The sequence below is a fragment of the Pseudopipra pipra genome, chromosome Z (assembly GCF_036250125.1).
Source record: "Pseudopipra pipra isolate bDixPip1 chromosome Z, bDixPip1.hap1, whole genome shotgun sequence".
Lineage (NCBI taxonomy): Eukaryota > Metazoa > Chordata > Aves > Passeriformes > Pipridae > Pseudopipra > Pseudopipra pipra.
Genome location: NC_087581.1, coordinates 68,065,165 through 68,084,515, shown reverse-complemented (window position 1 = coordinate 68,084,515; position 19,351 = coordinate 68,065,165). Strand labels below are relative to the sequence as shown.

Here is a 19,351-nt window from a genome sequence, read left to right as displayed (position 1 = left end):
CAGCAGTTTACTTCTCATTGGTACAATAATTAGGATTCTAGTGACTGCTCCTTATGATCCTACTGTAAACAAAATGTACTGTGGTTAATTTGGTAGACCTCAAAATAGTAATCCTGTGGGCTTTTTGCATTTAGTATGCTGTCAGAATATTACTCGTGTAGCCTTCTACAGAGATGCGTCACCCATGATTGGCTAAATGCAGTTGGTAGTTTGGCTTTTTTTTAACCAGTTAAGTACTTGCCTTTAAAGATAAAATCTGAAAACTGCTGACTTACAGGCTCTCATGCAAAGACGCTTTACGGATTATAGATGGCATTCTGTACAAATATGGGATTAATCGGAGCTCGATAGATGAGAAATGAGAGAAGTTCTAATGCTCTTAAAGGGAGCCTTGAGAGTAATAAAGACTATATAGAATTCTTTCTGTACTGTGCTTAAGTTAAAACACTCAGTGCCTGGAGTTACAACGAGGACAAAACAAAAGCGTAATAGAAAAGCACTGCTACATAACTAGTTCAACATGCAAAGGAACAATTGGCACAGCAATCTTAAACAAAAGGTTGCTTATGTTAATGGAATCAATCACATGTACCAATATCTGTTGGACTGAAGGTTAATCCTGATAACTGCAGTGAATTAATGGGATCCTGCACAGAACCCTTTAAAAATGACTGAGTTTGCCCGCATGCAGCTACAGATTTTGAGCCTCAGCATTCTTTACCTGATCTCTAATTCTGTTTGCCTAGCAACCTGATATTAATTGAATCTTGAGCTGTTGTCATTATATTGAGAAGCTTCTAGAATGCTGTCAACATTATTTTAGATTCTCATTCTTTGCTCATGCATTAAATTAGTCTCCTGTAGTGGTTCCTGCTATTTCTAATGTAAAAGTTATGAAACCCTCTTAGGATGTGGGCTGCAACTTGATGTTAAGGTGATCTCCTGGACCATCTGTTTTCTTACTTGCATAACATTCATGTTGTGTTTACAGTAGTTGTTAGCACTGAAGAGTGATACTGGCTGAGAATTTAATAAATTTTGGATTTACAGCAGCAGAGGACAGCAGCTGAAAAAGATCAGTCAGCTCTCTGTAGACCACTTGAAATAGCTGAGCTAACAGCAATGAAAAAATTTTGAAACTAATAAGGTGCCAGCTGTCTCTGGAGAAATAGAATGGGCCTTTTATTGAAATACCTCTCTCATTTTTTTATCCCCCTGTTCTTTTCTTTTGTTGATTCTAGGTCCTCTAACCCAGCCTGAACGTGTGCAACAAACAGATTTAGCCAGCACACTGGCAGTAGGTCTTGGTCTGCCAATTTCAAGAAATAGTGTTGGGAACCTTATACTGCCAGTTGTTGGAGGCAAGACAATGAGAGAACAACTACGTTTTGTGCACTTGAATGGGTTCCAGCTTAGCAGGTTGCTGCAAGAGAATACACCTGCATATGAAAAAGGTAAATCAGCTATAAAAAAATATTACATAGATACTGAAAGAAGATTTTTAATTAAACAGTTTGGACTTTCAGATTCAAGAGTATAGCACAGTGCTGCAAAGTAGCTGTTCATTTGAGAGCAATATTCAGAGAAATGATACTGAGTTCAATCTTTGCTGTAACTTACTTTGATGCACTGCCCCTGAATACAGCTTTTTTAATGACCAGTAATACTCCTAGTAGGCAAAAGAGCAGAAATAATGATGAAGGACTAAGATTAAAGGAAAACTGCCAGTGTGGTTAAATCTCAGTGGTTTCGTAACTGCTCTTTGTGAGGTGTCCTACATAGGGCACTTACTCTGAGCTATTTGGAGAATTAGCACAGCGGAGTGAATTTTCTAGTTTAAATAAAAAGATTCTTCAAGTAAAACTTGGAAATAATTTAGGGTAAGTTATCCTTTTATTTCATTTTTAGGTACGAGTTTATTTGGAGTGAGAACCTAGAGAACTGCAGAGTTGCTTATTAAAAATACATGCGTGTGTGTTTGGAGGAAAGAATAAAAAACAAGTGGAAAAAATAACCCCGATCTAGCAAAATGTAGTATTTCGTTAAGAAGCACGATACAAACTGCAATATAAATAAGGAAGTTAATATGATAATTAAGTGAAAAAGTTGAGTCAGAGGATGAAGGAGAATATTTTACCATAGACCTTAGAAGATGTTGTTATAGAGTGGCTGTGAAGCTTGTCACTTGATTTATAATCTATTGAATCATTAAAATAACCAGATGAGAATGCAGAGCTGCGTTGCAGGTATGAATAATTAAAATGGATAGCAACGTAAATTTTAGCAAGATGATCATTGTGGGTCAAGAATCAATTATCTTTCAACATCACAGCTTCTAGTTGTAACTAAACCCTGTCCAGGAACTGAACCAAGACTGCCGCTTGTGGTAGCAACGTGTCAATAGCAGGACCCATGCTCCAGCTACTTTGATATTTTATTTTTTTTTTTTTTTTGCACAGATTTCCTCTCTTAACCCATTTGTCAAGTGAGGAACTTGCCCTGTTGGGGGAGTTCAGGCTGTGTTGCTGAAATTTCTATCACAAAACTCCATCTGATGGTATTTCTTCACACACTGGTGAAACAGACTGAAGTTTCTACCAGCTTCTGGTTTATATCTTCACAAGTAGTCTTGTTTTTCTTAGGGTGTTCTAGATGGGCAAGGCTGTTGCTTAATAATTTGGTCTGTATGATTAAGATTGGCAGGGAAAAGTTATGTGCTGTTTGTTTAATGTTGTTTGATTGATGTGGATACTTCAGGCCGTAGAAATATTAAAGAAAAGGTCACTAAGTCAGTGACTAATATATGTAATTTAAAAGCGTGCATGAATGGCCTTTTGTTTTGCGTGGTTTTTAAGTGAAGATGAATGCCATCCCACCTATCCCACTACAGGCACACACACATGTATGCATATCTGTTGTGATTCCTGTAGAAGGAGTTACCTTGGGGAGAAGTGATTATATTCTGTAATCTGATTCATGTTTGAGAAGATTGCCCTGTTTTTAAAAAGGTTAAAAAGGAGGACTCTGGGAACTACATAACAGTAAGCCTCATCTCTGTCCCTGGTAAGGTCATGAAACAGATCCTCCTGGAAGACATGTCAAAATACATGGAAGACAAGAAGGTTGTTAGAGACGGCCGACACTGCTTTGCTGAGGGCAGATTGGGCCTGACTTAATTTAGTGTCCTGTGATGGGATAAATGCATCAGTGGACTAGAGAAAAGCTATGTTTGTTATCTACCTAGACTTCTATAGGGCCTCCCTCAACATTCCTGCTGCTATTGTTAGAGCGATACAGGTTTGACAGGTGGACTTTAATGAATAAGAAGTTGGATCCATGGCCATGTCTATAAAGTCAGTGGCCCAGTGTCCAGTGGCTCAGGAAACCAGTAATGAGTGGTGATTTAGTGAAAGATGTCTGTTTTCACACTGCTAGGGGTGAACTAGATGATCTTTAAAGGTACCTTCCCTTTCAGCCTGAACCATTCTATGATTGTAATTTGGGAAGCTGAAGAGGGAGAGTTGCCCTTTATGTGAGAGAGGCATGGAGCTCTGGGAGTGGATGTTGAAATGGTTGAGAACTTCTGGGTCAGGATTAATGCACAAACCAATATGGGCAATGTTGTTATGGGTGTCTAATACCGACATTGTGATTGGGAAGAATTAGTAAGTTTTCAGACAGCTAGAGGAAGCCTCATATTCATCATCCATGGTGCTCATATGGTGCTTCAGCCATCCTGTTGCAGTTCAGGCTAGATAACTGGACAGTGTGGCTCAGCTGCTGGGCTCATGTGATTGTTATCAGCAGCACAGAGTCCACACAGGCCAGTACTATTTAACATCTTCATTAATGACCTGGGTGATGGGACAGTGCACCCTCAGCAAGGGGAGGACACAATACAAAACTGGGAGAAGTGCTTGATGCAGTAGGTGGGTCTGCTGTCACTCAGAGGTACCTTGACAGGCTGGAGAAATGGTCTGACAGGAACCTCTTAAAGTTCAGCAAAGGGAAATGCCAAATCCTACACTTGGAAAGAAATAATCCCATGCATCAGTACGGATTGGGTATTGACTGACTGGAAAACAGCTTGGTGGTGAACCACCAAGGGGTCCTTGGGGCACCAAGTTGAACACCAGCCAGCAATGCACCCTTGTGGAAGGAAGGCTGATAGCATCCAAGGCTGAATTAGGACAGTCATCTGCAGGTCAGTCCTTCTTCCTGTCAGCTGTGGGGAGCCCCCATCTGGGGTCCTGTGTCTGGTTCTGGGCTCCCCAGAACAAGAACTAGTGAGAGCAGTGAATGGCCATGAAGGGTGATGAAGAGATTGAAATGTTTGTCATGGAGAGGCTGAAGGTGATGGGACTGTTCAGCTTAGATAGCTGAAGACTCAACAGGATTCTTATCAATGTAAGTAATATGCGATGGGAGGGAATAAAGAATACTGAACCAGGGTCTAATTGGTGGTCCCCACAAAAATAATTTGCTTGAATTAAAGGAACTTTTTTTATATAAGATTTGTCAAGCACTGGAATGAGTTGCCCAGAGAGGCTGTGGAGGCTTCATATCTGAAAACATGCAAGACCTGACTGGACACAGATCTGAGCAATCTGCTTTAGCTCATCCTGCTCAGAGCCTTTGATTTTTATTTGTATGACATCTGGACACTCATCAGAATTGTGCTGACAGGTCTTGAGCTATATAATTTCTGAATGCCACAGGCAAGGTCTGCTGCCAGGTTTTTTGAGGGAAAGAAATCTGAGAAGATAAGTCAATTAGACATCTCACTCGCATTTGCTGCTGCAATTTCAAGCTTTCCAATGCAGATTCTCAGCTAGTAACAACTGGTGGATCATAACATTTCAGTTGAATGCTCAGAGAAATGTCTGTGATTGGAGTTGAAAGTGAAAGATACTTGCAGGGATAGCCTAAGCCTTGGTACTTCAAAAAAAATTATTATTATTTTCAACTCTTGAGGTCAAAACCAGTAGGCTCTTCTGAAGGGGAAAACATGGGATTCCTGTGGAGAGTATTTTAATTTACAGCACAGAGGTTATGGCACCAGCCATTAGGACCATGAGGATGATGACTGAATCAGTCATAGTAAGAAAAGTTTCATCCATTGTAAGTTATAGCATAACATATACATTCATTTTGGGTGCCATATGAGTTTCCTTTTTAATGCAGTAAGATGAAGTCAGACGTTGATTGAGTTGAATCAGAGTCGGATGGGAAGGCAGAATGACCTTTATAAGCTGTTTCATGCAGCAGCCATGTAGTTCCCTGGATTCAGCTGCTCCGATGTTAAGAGTAAAGTGGAACAGTACACAAAAATATCTTCGAGTGTGTCTTAAATATATCTATTAATAAAGAGCAGAATGAAGGCAGGTCAGTAACTTTATTTTCCCCCTAGTGTTTGTTATACAAACATGCTTTCTCTAGCCAAGAGGTAGTACAGCATTTCATGGGACTCAGATTTTGATTTGTTGAGATACAAAGGAATCTTCACAGTTAAATCTGTCTTCAAGTAAATAAAATTTTACATGAGAAACTTGAAGCTTGACTAAGAGCTATATTATTTTTAAAATAACTTTTTGAAAAATACTAATAAATGCTAATGTCAGGCCTTAGTTTTTCTTTTGATAGAGATGGACACATACAAGTAAGGAAGAAGTCTGAAAAAGGAGAATAAAAACAGCTGGCAAAAATGAGGAAGCTGAAAGAAGTATCTAAAAACACACTTTGGGTTTTTGAGCAAGTTCATACCTCAGTGTAAGGTAGGCAGCTCTAGGTATCTAGCAGTGCTTTCCTCATGTTCTGAACTTCTCGACATGCATGTGAAGGTTAAACTAGGACTTTTTTTGAAGGGCACTTCACAGTGGACTGAAGAGTCATGCCTGAGAACAAGTTGGATGTTGTTATTAAAATGAGTGCCCGTTTTTCAATTTGGGACTGATCCTGAACTTTTTAGATGCATGTGTTGATTGAAATGATTTTTCTGTTACTGGGACAGTTATGTATTGAAACTGGAGAAGTCACCTTTACATTATTCAGTCTATTTTTAGAACTCTTTCTAAGTGATTGCTGCCTGTGACTGTAACTAAGTGCAATTGTTGTCAGACAGATGCTTGTGAAGCATAGCCATCTGCTTGTGATCAGATGGTAGTGAGGCTCAAGCACAAATTGCCACTGTAATCCTGTGAAAGTAAACCATTGCTAGTGCTTTGGGAAATGTGTAACTGGGCAAGCTCGCTTTGGATTTTTCCTCAAGTTTAACTTGTCTTATGAGTATCCCATGCAGGAGTGACTTTCCAGTGTTACCTGCCAGTTACCAACAACTTAGTGCCTGTGACCCTTCTTACTTTATACTTCCTGTGTACAATTGTGCCACGGAACAGGTATCATAGGACTTCAAAGGGAAATTTGGTAACTGTGGTCCTTTATTCCTGTCTGCAAGATCTTTAAATCATTCACTCATATGTGTGTTTGACTAAACAGTCATCTTACATAACATGGGCAGAATGAGTTTGGTGGGCAGTAACATGGAAGGAGGTAGATGAGAATGAAATAAAAATGCTAAAAGAAATGAAGAGGGAGACTGGGCAAGAAGCTTGAAAAGTGAGCAGAACAGGAGCAGAAGATGTGGAGGGAATTTATTTATGTATCAAAATACAGCTTGAACTCATTTCAATGTTCTGTATAATGAAATAGTGTCATGTCAAATCTCAGTTTGATTAAAGCTCATTTTAGATGATCCTTTGTGGATGTTCTCAAAAGTATGAATATTTAACTCTTATTTCAAGCATACTGTTAGAGAAACTTTGCAGGGAATTCATTTTTCAAAGAACTACAGGAGGGAAATAAAATCATCCATGTGTCCTGGCAGCTCTCCTGATATGCCAGTATTTGCTGCTGGCTGAATTGTACTTTCTAGCAGATACCTGAAAGCCTCCTGCATCGCAGGATCAACATGCTTTGGAGTCTGCTAGAAGTCCTGGTAGGACAGACTGGACACTGTGAGTTAAACATTGGTTTCTAAAATTCTCACTTTGAATTCGGTAGATCACAAAGTGTCTTGTGTGATAAGAGACTTACAAGTGGTAGGCACAATTCTTTCATAACTGTGCAAGAATTGTGAATAGACATATTTCATTCATCTTCATTCACTTGAAATAAAATTAAAAACGATTCTGGATTTAATAATGTACTTTTGCTGAAAAGGCTTAACAAAAAATATAGTGGTTTTTTTCCACGTCTGATATACTGTTCATCTACCAGGAGTAAAAATGAACTATAACTTAAGACTTTCTGACACCAAAGTTATTTCAGTTATTGCTTTAACCTTTACTGTCTGAAACTGTACGGCAAATATATTACCCTACCTTTAGCTAAGAAGGGAAGAATTGCAAGTTATATAAAAATTTCCAAATTGACCCTTTTACACTTAGGTTATCATTAATTTTCAAGTGAAATTGCAGGGAAATAGCAAGGACTATTAATCTGAAGTGAAACTAAACATTTATTTTTTGCAAGAAATACAGATAAATGTGAATATTCACGCACAGCATAATGTTCAGTGAGATGCAAATTTTTGAAAGTTACACTCTTGCTTTCCATGTGTTGTCAACTGAATTTATATTGTGAATACATACTGTACTCAGTGATCGATATTTTAAAAGCAGAATCACAGATTGGGTAGGGTAGGAATGGAACACTACAGGTCATCTAGTTCAACCTCCCTGCTCAAGCAGGGTCCCCTACAGAACTACCCAGGAATGTGTCCAGACAACTTTTGCATATCTCCAGAGAAGAGCTCTGCAACTTCTCTGTGCAGCCTGTTCCAGTGCTCAGTTGCCTGCACAGTAAAGAAGTTCTTCCTCATGTTTAGGTAGAACTTCCTGTGTTGCACTTTCTGCCTGTTGCCTTTTGTCCTGTTGCTTGGCACCACTGAGAAGCATCAGACTCCATCCTCTTCACACCCTACCTTCAGATATTTGTACGCACTGATAAGGTCTCCTCTAATTTGTTTCTTCTTGAGGCTGAACAGGCCCACTCCCTCAACCTTTCCTCACATGAGAAATGCTCCAGTCTGTTAGTCATCTTTATAACCTTATGCTGGACCTGCTCCAGGAGCTCCTTGTGTATTATGTGCTGAGCAGCCCAGAACTGGACACAACACTCCAGATGTGCCTCAGCAGGGCTGAGTAGAGGGGCAGAATCACCTCCCTCGACCTGCTGGCAATGCTCTTCCTGCTGCACCCCAGGATCCCATTGGCCTTCTTGGCCACACGGGCACACTGCTGGCTCATGGACAGCTTGTTGTCCACCAGGACCCCCAGGTCCTTCTCCACAGAGCTGCTTTCCAGCAGGTCAGCCCCCAGACTGTGCTGGTGCCTGGGGTTATTCCTCCCCAGGTGCAGGACCCTGCACTTGCCTTTGGTGAATTTCAGATGGTTCTTCTCTGCCCCTCTCATTAACCTGTTAAGGTCCTTCTGAAGTGCTGCAGAGCCCTCTGGGGTATCAGCCACTCCTTTCAGCTTTCTTGTCAGCAAACTTGCTGAGGAGGCATCTGCCCCTTCCCGAAGTCACTGGTGAACAAGTCAAACTACGCTGGATCCAGTATCGACCCTTGGGTGACACCACTAGTGACAGGTCTCCAACTAGACTTTGTGCTGCTGATTACAATCCTCTGAGCTCTGCCATTCCATCAGTTCTCAATCCACCTCACCATCCACTCATCCAGCCTGCACTACCAGCTAATGCAGTGTGTGTGTCTCCTTTCGTGTTTCTTCCAGAGATCGGCTAGTTGATCGTTTCTCACTCAGCTTGTACAATATGCCCAGGATAGTCAGTGGTTCCAGTGGAAAGCATTAATTTTGGCGTTTTTTTTTTTTTTTTAAACAGCATCTGAAGCATTTGAATTCTTTGTCCTGGAAACGTTTTGCAAAAGCGAATGGATATTTAAATAAGTTTTTCAGTTGTTAGAGGTCTTGACATTTTATTAGGTTAGAGATTAATTGCTTTTATTCTGAGTAACTGGCTCATCATGGTATTGCTACAGGAAGATAGTGTGATTTGTAGGTCTGAAAAAAGCTTCAACCCTCATAGGAATTATATATTTTTATATATTATACAAGCAAATATAAAAATATGATCACAAGTCTAATTAATCCTCTTTTGTTCATGGATCCTTTTGCTTCTTTTCTTTTCTCCCACCCCCCAGATCCTGGATATGAACATTTTAAGATAGCAGAAAAATCCCATGGTAATTGGATCAAACTGTATTTAGAGGGGAATAATTCAGAAATACTCTTAAATCTTGGCAAAAAGGTCCTGAAGCAATACTTGGAGGCCCTCAAGACTCTGAGTTCTTCACTAAGCAAACAAGTGGCACAGTATGACATGTATTCGATGATGGTGGGAACTGTGATCATTATGGAGGTACGAAAACAGATCTTTCACTGAAAAGGTTAAGTGTACAAAAGTAAAAGTATCTTGGTTTTGACAATTTAATGTATACACTTACTGGTCTTAAAAATTACTGAGTATGAATTCTTAGAGTTGGCTGACATTCTGCTTGGATGAGGTTAATACTCTTTTTAATGATCTGGCCTTTATAATGATTCAAGAGCGCTTTTGATATGAACTACTAATGTTTTGGTGTAGCCAGTTACAGTAAATATGTAGATGTGCTACAGCTTAAATTACTCCCCTATTAGTTAGCCTTCTATTTTTGAGTAGCTTTACTGCATTAAAAAAAAAAAAAAAAAAGTCTGGCAAGTAAATTCCTACCCATTCCTCCTTATCTAACATTGAGTGTAGCTGCTCAGAACAGGCAATACCTTATACGGACAATTTTCACAATTCCAGGAACTGTTCTTCGTGCTGATGGGTTTAGATCCCTGAAATAAATACTTGCTGTGAGGTGCTGGATTGCCACGTTGTATCTCCCGTAGGAATAAAGATAAGATATGCCATGTCTGGAATTTTAAGTGAATTTCTTCAACTGATCTCTTGGGCAAAACTCAAATGCTGGAAATAGCCTCAAAAGCCTGGAAATAGTGTAATGCTTTGAGAACCGTGCTGAAGGAATAGCATGCCTGGACACTGAACTTCTATGTACCAAAGTTTGCACTGACCTTTTAGATTACAAGGTTGTCAACTTCTGTGAGTAAAAGCATTTTTCCATAGGATGGAGGTACCTACTACAAGCTTAGCTTAGTCCTTGAATGTGGTGCTGTACAAGACTCTGTTACTGTTCAGTGCCTGGAATAGATAACAATATGTGAGCAGCTCATTAATATTTGAGTCTCCTCTGTCCTGGCAGGGCTCTGTGCCTTGTCTCCTATGCACTGCTCCCTGCATACAGAGTACTTCTGAAATGGCTTTGTGGTTAGACTGCTTGGTGGGGTTTGTTCCTCTGCTGATCACCTCACAGGAATGAGTTCCACTGTGCCCTTGGGTAGATGAGATGGCAGGTTCTGTTCCTGCTCTATGGATGGAGGATCTGGAGGTGGGCAAAGTTCAGTGCAAAGCCTGGAGTGCTTATATTTCTTTTTTGTTCCTTTGTTTTGGAAACCCATGGGTTCAAGCTGTGGACAGCTGAAGCACTGGATTATTTTTTATCTTCTGAAATGCTTGTAGATGCTTACTGTTTCTAGAAAACAAATCTTAGATATTATACTCAGTGGGCCTTCGTCAAAGACACATGCAGCTTACTAACCATGGAAATGTTCAAATTTTCATTGAGCAGTGTGTGCTCAGCATCACTGTAAGACTTGGTGCAAAGAGGCTGGAGTTTTTTATTTTCTCCAGTGTAATACTCAAGAAACTGCCTTGCTTTCCAAACTCTTTTTGTTGTGATACGTGTTTTCCACCTTTGCTGAATAAATAACAGTAGTGACACTCACATGTCACTTCAGACTACACCGTGCTAGAAATGCTGTTTATTGGATGAGGAGGATATCTCTGGGACACGGACTGATAATACTGCACTTGCACAAAAGACCTAAATTTAGTTTTGTAGATAACTAGTGCCTTCCTACTGTGAGTGCTGTCTTTGTTTTAGTTTTAAGGGCTGTGTTGAAATGTAAGACCTAAGCCAGTTCGATACTCTGAAGCTGTATATTTTCATAACCAAATGAAATGTGGAGTAGAATATGATGAAGCAGCAGACGAGTGCAATGCATTTGATGTTTTTTGGTCTACTTTTACTGTATCTCACTGTAATATGGGAAAAATTTAGGCAGAGACCTTCACAAGTGGCAGTGAAAGATTACAGGTTGGCAGTGGTCTGTTTTTATCTTGATTTGTTTTAATCTTGCCCTGGCAGAGGCTGATTGAGGTCAGCGTAGTCCAAGCTCCATCTGTTCAGCTTGCACATTTTAGCATGTGGCTGAAGTTTCTTATTTTTTGTAAAGGTTTGTACAGTAGCAGAAATTTTCATTGTATTATTCATTTTCACTGCTGCAGTTACCTGAGAGAAAACTTGGAATTCTGCCTGATCTGTGTGCAGGTTAGAGCAAAGTTAAAGTAAAACCAATAAATCAAATTAAGATGAGGAGAGGTACAAAAAATAAATACTGGGAGAATTCATAAGCTTGAAATTCAGCACACACTTGTGTGATAGTATAAGAACTTCCCCTGGTTTGAGAAGCTGTTTAACTCAGCAGGATCTCATATATGTGTATCTGTCATACAGGAGGTGAATTGTCTTTGATAGAGTGCATGTAACTTCAGGCATTTACAGGTGACAAATAATGGGTCAAATTTGTTTGCTTAGGAGCTATTTTGATGTTGGGAGCTCTTATTTTTACAGGGAATAAAGATCATACATCTTATCAGTTACCACAGGTGAGGAGGCAAATGGTAATTTATTAAACTTGGGAACCTGTGTGTCCAGGCCCTTAATAAATCACCATCTTGGATTCTCCCATTTAGATGGTATTATCTTACTGGGGGAAAAAACCCCTATATAGTTCTTCACAGGTTTTTTTTTGATGAAGTATGTGTACTAGCAGAGTGACATGGATGACTACAGCATGATTTTTTTTTTGTGAATTCTCACTGTATGTTTTAGCTAACCCCCATTTTTAAAATATTAATTCTCTGTTTTTTTTTTCTAGGTTCTGCTGCTGCTTTTGCTCAGTGTTCCAAAAGCCCTGAGCAAGCGGGCAGAATTTGAAGTGCCCCTCTCCCCTCCACTATTCTCTCTGCTGTTTTATTTGATGTGCCTGATGCTGTGTGCAGTTCATGTCATTGTATGCACGTCAGCAGAAAGTTTGTGCTATTTCTGCAGTATGTCCTGGCTAACAGCAGTTGGAGTGATGATGCTGATTTCTGCACTCATGTGTGGTATTTTATCTGCTATTGCAAAGATCTTTGAGAATTCCCGACTTCCACTGAAGGTGAGAGCGTGCATTAATTATGGTTCAAAATGTTTTGCTTTTCATGGTGTGCTTTCAGTTAAAATTTTGTTAAGTTTTCTCTCTGTGTGCCTAGAGAAATTTTTATTTTGTAATGTAATTTGAATAATTTAAAGTTGTAATTGAAATGCGGTGTTTTCACTGTGGCATGATACCGATTGTATAATAAAGATCACAGGAGTGGTTATTTTGCCATTACTTGAAGAAATGTTCTAAATGTTGTAAAATACTTTGCAGTTGACTTCATGGGATTGGAAACAGTTATGCTGTGCACAAATTCTATGTTGTTACACAGTGCTGTTTCAAAATTGCAATTAAAGCAACATGGATGACTTGTAACAACAGGCCCCAGTGATGATCTGTCCTTTCCCAAATACAACAGACATTAGCAAAATACTTTGCCAGTACCCTGTTTTCTTCAGTGCAATTCACTTCAGTATGTTGAAAGTGACGAAAAAAGGAGATGTTGATAGAACTTGTTGTATCATTCCTACTTTTATATTCATCGTTCACATAAGACTTAGATGTGTCTGATCATTTAGGTAGAGTGAAGTATATTAACAGGTCAGCTACAAGTATCTGCTTTATCAAATCAGAGAAAGAGGTTTCCTCTTGGGTATAGCTGCTAACAGAATAGTCTTTGTAAGTGTAAATCACAGTTTGGTTTTGGTACTGAAGGTTTTGTGTCAAAGTAGTAGTAATGTTTTGCTGCCAAAGCTAGTGATGCTTGTGTGGGTCTTTTTTTAGAGTCAAATGAAAGGTGAGGGTAAAATTCATCAACATGAATGGAGAAATCTTCTGAATGAGATGTCTAGTTTTACAGTTTGTTAACACAGTTGGTACGTAGGGGTGTGCTGTTTTTTTAAGTGGACTCAGTTCACTTTTGCCATTTCTGATCTGTTCTCCTTAGGGTTCTTATTAGCTTTCTGTATTTTATTGTGAACGAGGTAGAAATTAGTCTTAGAAAAATAATATGGCCTTGGAATAATTCATGCTCCTGTGTGTTCTGTAGAAACCTCACGTTTACTTGCCTGTTTTCCATCATGTTACCAGTTTTTCTAATTTTAGTGGACAGTAGGAATCTAAATATGATGACTTTCTAGACCTGCATAAAATTTACAGACATTCCACTTCAGTAGCATTGAGACCAATGACAACAGGTGATAGGTTTTTTCTCCAGGTGGATAGTCTCAAAGAATCACAGAATCATGAAATGGTCTGGGTTGGAAGGGACCTGAAAGATCATCCAGTTCCAAACCCTTTCTCTGGTCAGGGATATCTTTCACTGGACCAGCTTGCTCAGAGCCCCTCTAGCCTGGCACTGAACACTTCCAGGGATGGGGCATCCACAGCTTCTCTGGGCAACATGTTCCAGTGCCTCACCACCCTCACTTGAAGCAGATCAGCTGCTTCAAGTTGATAATACACAAATGAGGAGGTTTTCAGCAATGCTTTCCAGGTCTGTGTGTGTGTTTGTTTTCTCAAGGCTGGGGCAGATAGAAATAAAAAATACTCGATTCTCCATCCCAGGTCTGCCTGTGATCAAATTCCTACTTGAGATACGTCTGAAAATGTGGGAAGCTTAAGTATGTCTTATGAAGTGCAGGTAATAGTAATTCTGATTGGGGCAGACATGACTGTGTATTCAGACCTGTAGAAATACCCTTTTGTCCTCCTGTCTTCAGTTCTATTCCATAGGTGACTGGATTGCAGGATGCGTATCTCATCAAAGTCAAGTAGGCTTCATTCCAGTCATGGATAAAAGCAGTGACCTGGTTTTGATTAACATTTTTACCAATTTGAGGGCTACTATAGAATGATATTGTGGGATTTTTTAGGGTCACTGCTTATACAAATATAGAGCCTGGAGAAGGTGAAAGGAGCAGCGTATAGTCTGGTGTTGCTTGCAGTTGGATGTGTCCCAAACACTCATGTCCATTTTTCATCCCCTTTTTCAAAAGAATACCTAGACTTTGGGGGAGAAACTGGTTGTCTTTGTATGCTGTGTGTTGATCCTGAAGGGCCTTCTGCCTGAGTTAGGAGTACCACTTATGCTAAAGTAACTCTAAATCCAAGTGTGTGTGACCACAGTGCGAATCTGTGGATGGGGCCCACTTCTGAAAGAGCTCTGAAGCCCTGATCTTCTGATGGCAGGAGCAGAATCCTGAATCATGGTCTTGCCAGTTAAAAAAAGCTAAAAAGCCTTTTCCAAGCTCAAGCTGTACGATAAAATGTAGGTATTTTAGAAGTAATTAAGATAAGCTCTCCTGTTAATGGCTTCAGAGCTTTTTTCCTTCAAATTGTTTCCGTTCACATCTAAAGATTTCTCTGAAGTGCTTCTCATTTGTAATGCTTTTTTTCCCACTGTGGCTGAATATAGAAACTGATTACCAAGTTCATGAATTTTCTGAAGACCAGTGCAGGCAGTGTTAACATCTGCTTCCTGACTGTTATTTATAGCTTCTGATTGCTATGTTTCTAGCAGCACCAGTCCCTTCTTTTAATGATACTTAAGGCTTTAAATAGTTCTGCAGCCCTTTATGAATTCCAGAAAATCATCAAAAATTTTAACTTTTTGTTCATAGCCTCACTGTAATTGCTTGGTAGTTGACATAAGTGTGGTGTTTACTACTACTAGTTGTGTTTTTTTCCTCCCTGTTTCTGATAGAAATAAAAACTAAGCTTTTCTGAAACTAGAACACAAAAGTTAAAGCTTGTCAAATACAGTTTTTGAGAATTTTCATTATGCAGAATTATAGTGGTTTTTTACTGCATAAACAAATTGTTCCTCTTTCAGTTTATTTTGAAGTACCCTGTTCATCTTACAATATTTTTGGGTTTTGCTCCCATATGTGATATTCTTGGTTAAATGATACATTTTTATGGAGTTACATCTAAAATTTTTTAGCATTTTTTGACTTGAGGAATTAAAAAGATGATTGGGTGATGTCTTTACCAGATAGCTTACAAAAATGATCCCAAACTGCTATAAAAATGTAGCAGCAAGTGTCATCTGTAGTGCTTTGCCATGGGAAATTTACCACCACAGGGAATCAAGTCTGGATTCAGGGAGCTCAAGTATCAGAAGGGAGCAAAGTGTTTAGATTGTCAGTGATGGTGGACATGAAAAATAAAATGTTTCTTATCTGAAAAGTGATTGCAAAATTCCGCAGGAATTAACTGTGGATGGTTAACATCACAGAAGCCAGATAACTGGAACTGGACACAGAAGATAGACTACAGGAGGTTTTATTTTGAAATGAAGAAGTTTCAAAATTTACTGGTCAGAGGTTCACATACTTTATCATTTATGGACTGGCATTTCTGCAAGCTAGCAAGATGTGTTCAAAGACAGGGCAAGGGGTCAGTTTCTGTGTTAATTACTAATGCTGGTACGTCAGTTGTTAAAGCTACCTTGGCTTGGGAGATGATATGCTTAGATTTGAAGCCTGGGACTTATGCATTTCTGAACAAAAGAGTCTGTATTAAGTTTGTTTGCCAAGATAGCAGTGAGAATCATGCAGGTCTTCTAGTGTCTGGAGTGACTGCTGAGTTCCTGAGGATTGGACGTGTTCAGCAGCTAGAAAGACAGAGCTGTGAATAGCAGAGTAAGACCTACATTTCTATGCCTTTAAACCACATCTAAGAACTAAGTACAATCTAAATAATCTAAGGTCAGACTGTATATGACACTGGACTCGTGATGTACCTAATAAAGCACAGTTCATATATAGGGGATTGCCAGTAAATTTAGAAAACCTCAATGGAGATATTTTCAGAATTTCTTAGATTATCAAGGCACAGATTATAATTTGCAACATAATTTTTGATTCTGCATAGTGACTTAACTGATCTGAAATGTGGTTTATCAGTAAATGTCACTGGATTTTAGTCCTTTGATGTGAATGTAAGAGTAATTTTTTTCTCTTTTCACTGGAATTGTGAGAGACAAGCAGGCAAGAAATACAGATTTTGACTCTGGGACATTTCATGTTAATGCCATCGTTCTCATGAGAGTTTTGTATATTCCTCATTGATAAAGCATCAGTTCTTTAGTTTTCATATCAGTTGCTGACAGCAACCACATACAAGAGACCAATTGTTCCATAGATTTTCTGTTATGTCTTATAAAGAAGATGAATTATATCAAAGACTTGTTCATTGTCATTAATTGAGGGTCTCAGATTTCTTTGTCTCTTCAAGCAGATAATACTTAAATGCTCATTATTTAGTTAGCCAAAATCTTTAAGGTCAGCATGATGGAATTATTGGAATTTAAACTTTCTGTAGTTCAGTCATGTACTGTTCTTGTCTCAGCTTTGTGAATTTCATGCTCTTTGGTCTTTGCACAGACTACCTTGTCCTTTTATTCCAAATACCAGCTTATGGTATTTGCTTTTCAGAATAGAGTACTAAACAAACCAGAGTGGTCTTTCGAGCACCAAAGAAATATCAAATACTAGTAAATTTAGATTGGCCCTCAGCATTTTTTTCAGTTTATTAGTATTTTTCCCCCCATTATTGTTGTGTGTAACCTCACGGAGACTTTTTTGGTTGTGGGTGTTTTGTTTTTTTTCTTTTTTAAAGTGAAATGACTTTGGTGTAATGTATTCTTTAACAACAGAGGAAATGAAAGGGTTGTGAATAGGTGATAACTGTAACTATACCTCCTGCATTCTTTCACATACACATCTCTTAAGATTTTGATTTTGCAAAAGTTGTTTTCCCCAAACCAAAATTCCAGAGAGGGTTAACTAGGTTCTTGCATCAAGTGTGTTTGTTGTCTTCTCCATGTTACATGGTCCTGCTTATTAAACAAATGTGCATATGCTGCTGTCAGTAAGTCATAAACACAAGACAGAATTGCATCTAAGATGCTCAGAGATACTTGTATTGTTTACACCTGCTTTCTTGTTACCTTCTAACATCTTGTTATTCTTCTAACATTTGATTGAAACAGTTCAGGAATTGTAGTACACTGTGCATTTTTCAATGCGAGTATTTTCTCTGTGAATTTTATCTCTGTGAATGTTCACCATGTTTTTTTTGAAGTTTGTTCATAGGTCAAATGTGGGAGGATGATGTGGTTGAAATATGCAGTTAAAGAAATGAATGTGACAGCAGGTTCAGAGATCTTTGTTCTGAAGTAAAAATGGCATGCAGTAGTTTCAATTTGGCTTTTAAATCGTTATCAGATGCTTAAAATACCAGTTTAAGAAATAGTTTGTGATATTCTCTAATAGAGCAAAAACTGAGAAAATAAAATGGTAACGGATTATTTCGACTGTGTTTTTCTCAAAATACTTCACGAGTATGTAACCCTATTTGTTAAGGTATGACTTTTCTCAGTCAGAAAAGTGCACTGACTGGCTCTTGCTTATATGTAACTGGCTCCTTTACCCTTTCTCCTCTCACTTTGCTCCCTGCTTCCATCCTATTCCCTATCACCGCCTCTTCCTCACTTTTGACACCTTCCTGAAGCATTGCTTAAGGAGTTGGTCAGATATCAGATATCCATAATACCCGTGGTCTGTCACTCATGCCTTATCTGTTATAAAGTCCAGACTGACGCTCTTCAGAGCTATGCCTGTGATTTCCTAATGGCCCATCAGTTAATGGCTGAAGAGCTCTGGTCATCTTTGTGCTCTCCCTTAGTGCTTATTTATCATGTTTGTGTTTCTCTGTGGTCTTTTTATGGCTTTCCCTGTGTGCTGAATGGTTCTTTACAAGATAACATCAGTGAACTGGTTGCTCTCAACTTCCACATGCCCTTATGTTCTCTTTTTAGCCCTGTCATCGAAGGCAGTGATGATGAGGCAATTCCAATTATCTGCTGAGAACAAGAAATCAAACTAATGGAGGCATTAGACAAAAAATATTGTGGTTTTAGATAGGCACAGTGTGTGAAGTAAATAATAGATGGGTAAGGTTTAAAGGAGATTTTAAGCTAAGCAAGGTTAAGGGGTGCCATCAGACAGTAACTTTTGTTCATTTGAGTAGTGAAGGCTGTCACTGTACTGAGTTGAGGATATCACAGGTTTAAACTATTAGAAAATTACCTATTATCTATATCTCAAGTTTGATTTCTGCAGGATTTCTATTTTTACTTCTACAAATGTGCAACAGGGAGCGAAGTTGTTTAGAACCTTCTGTCACAGGATGGTAGGGAATCTGCACAGTTATGATTGTTCGTAGAGAAGTTTGAGCCCTTAAACAGAATGCAATTATAAAAATTATTACTATGTTGTAATGCTAACTAAATATGCTACATTGAAATGATACTTGTGTAAGTTTTTGAGATTTGTTAAGATAGAAATAACTTGTCTCATGATTTATTTTGTTTTCTTAGAGGAAATTGCTGTAAGCACACTGTGAATGCTTACGCAAGAGAAATTTTTACACCCTTTCACCACTCCTGTGTTTTGTTTTTTTGTTTTCAGAATCCAACTGTGTCCAGTTCTAGTTGGTCAGAAATAGATGTGCTGATTCTGGCTGGAACGATTGGCCATGTTTTGAGTTTGGGGGCAAGCAGTTTTATAGAAGAGGAACATCAAACTTGGTATTTTCTTATCAATACGCTTTGTTTGGTGCTGTGTCAGGAGATTTGTAGAAATAATTTTCTTCTAAAGGAATGTGACCCTCAACATAGCACCAACGTGAAGCAAAATTTTGATAGTCTTGGGGAAACCTCTGATTGCAAGAATATAGACATTCCAGCAGCAAGTAGTTCAAAACTGGACAAGGCCACATCTTCATCTGAATTCATGAAAGGATCACATAAGTGGATAAGCTTAGCAACTCCATGGGTCATCCTTATTTGCTGTCGGCTACTTCGATCCTTGAATCAGACAGGTGTCCAGTGGGCTCATCGGCCAGACTTTGGACATTGGTTGACAAGGTGGGTATCTGATTTACAGTCACACTTTCTG

General features: G+C 38.9%; 1 protein-coding gene across 11 annotated transcripts in view; it reads left to right on the top strand.

Annotated features, from left to right (window-relative positions):
* PIGG (phosphatidylinositol glycan anchor biosynthesis class G (EMM blood group)) overlaps nt 1-19,351 on the top strand; it is an 86,681-nt gene that overhangs the window by 10,560 nt on the left and 56,770 nt on the right. For 8 of the 11 annotated variants that reach the window (XR_010426788.1, XR_010426787.1, XM_064642155.1 and 5 more), the window contains exons 6-9: nt 1,242-1,454; nt 9,221-9,438; nt 12,123-12,404; nt 18,863-19,320. Coding sequence is in view for 8 of the 11 variants with exons in the window: in XM_064642155.1 (XP_064498225.1) it covers nt 1,242-1,454; nt 9,221-9,438; nt 12,123-12,404; nt 18,863-19,320 (1,171 nt within the window). In the remaining 3 variants the exon portion in view is untranslated. Of the gene's footprint in view, nt 1-1,241; nt 1,455-1,908; nt 6,753-9,220; nt 9,439-12,122; nt 12,405-18,862; nt 19,321-19,351 lie in introns of those variants that run through there. The other 3 variants (XR_010426789.1, XM_064642162.1, XM_064642163.1) reach the window with 3 other exon arrangements.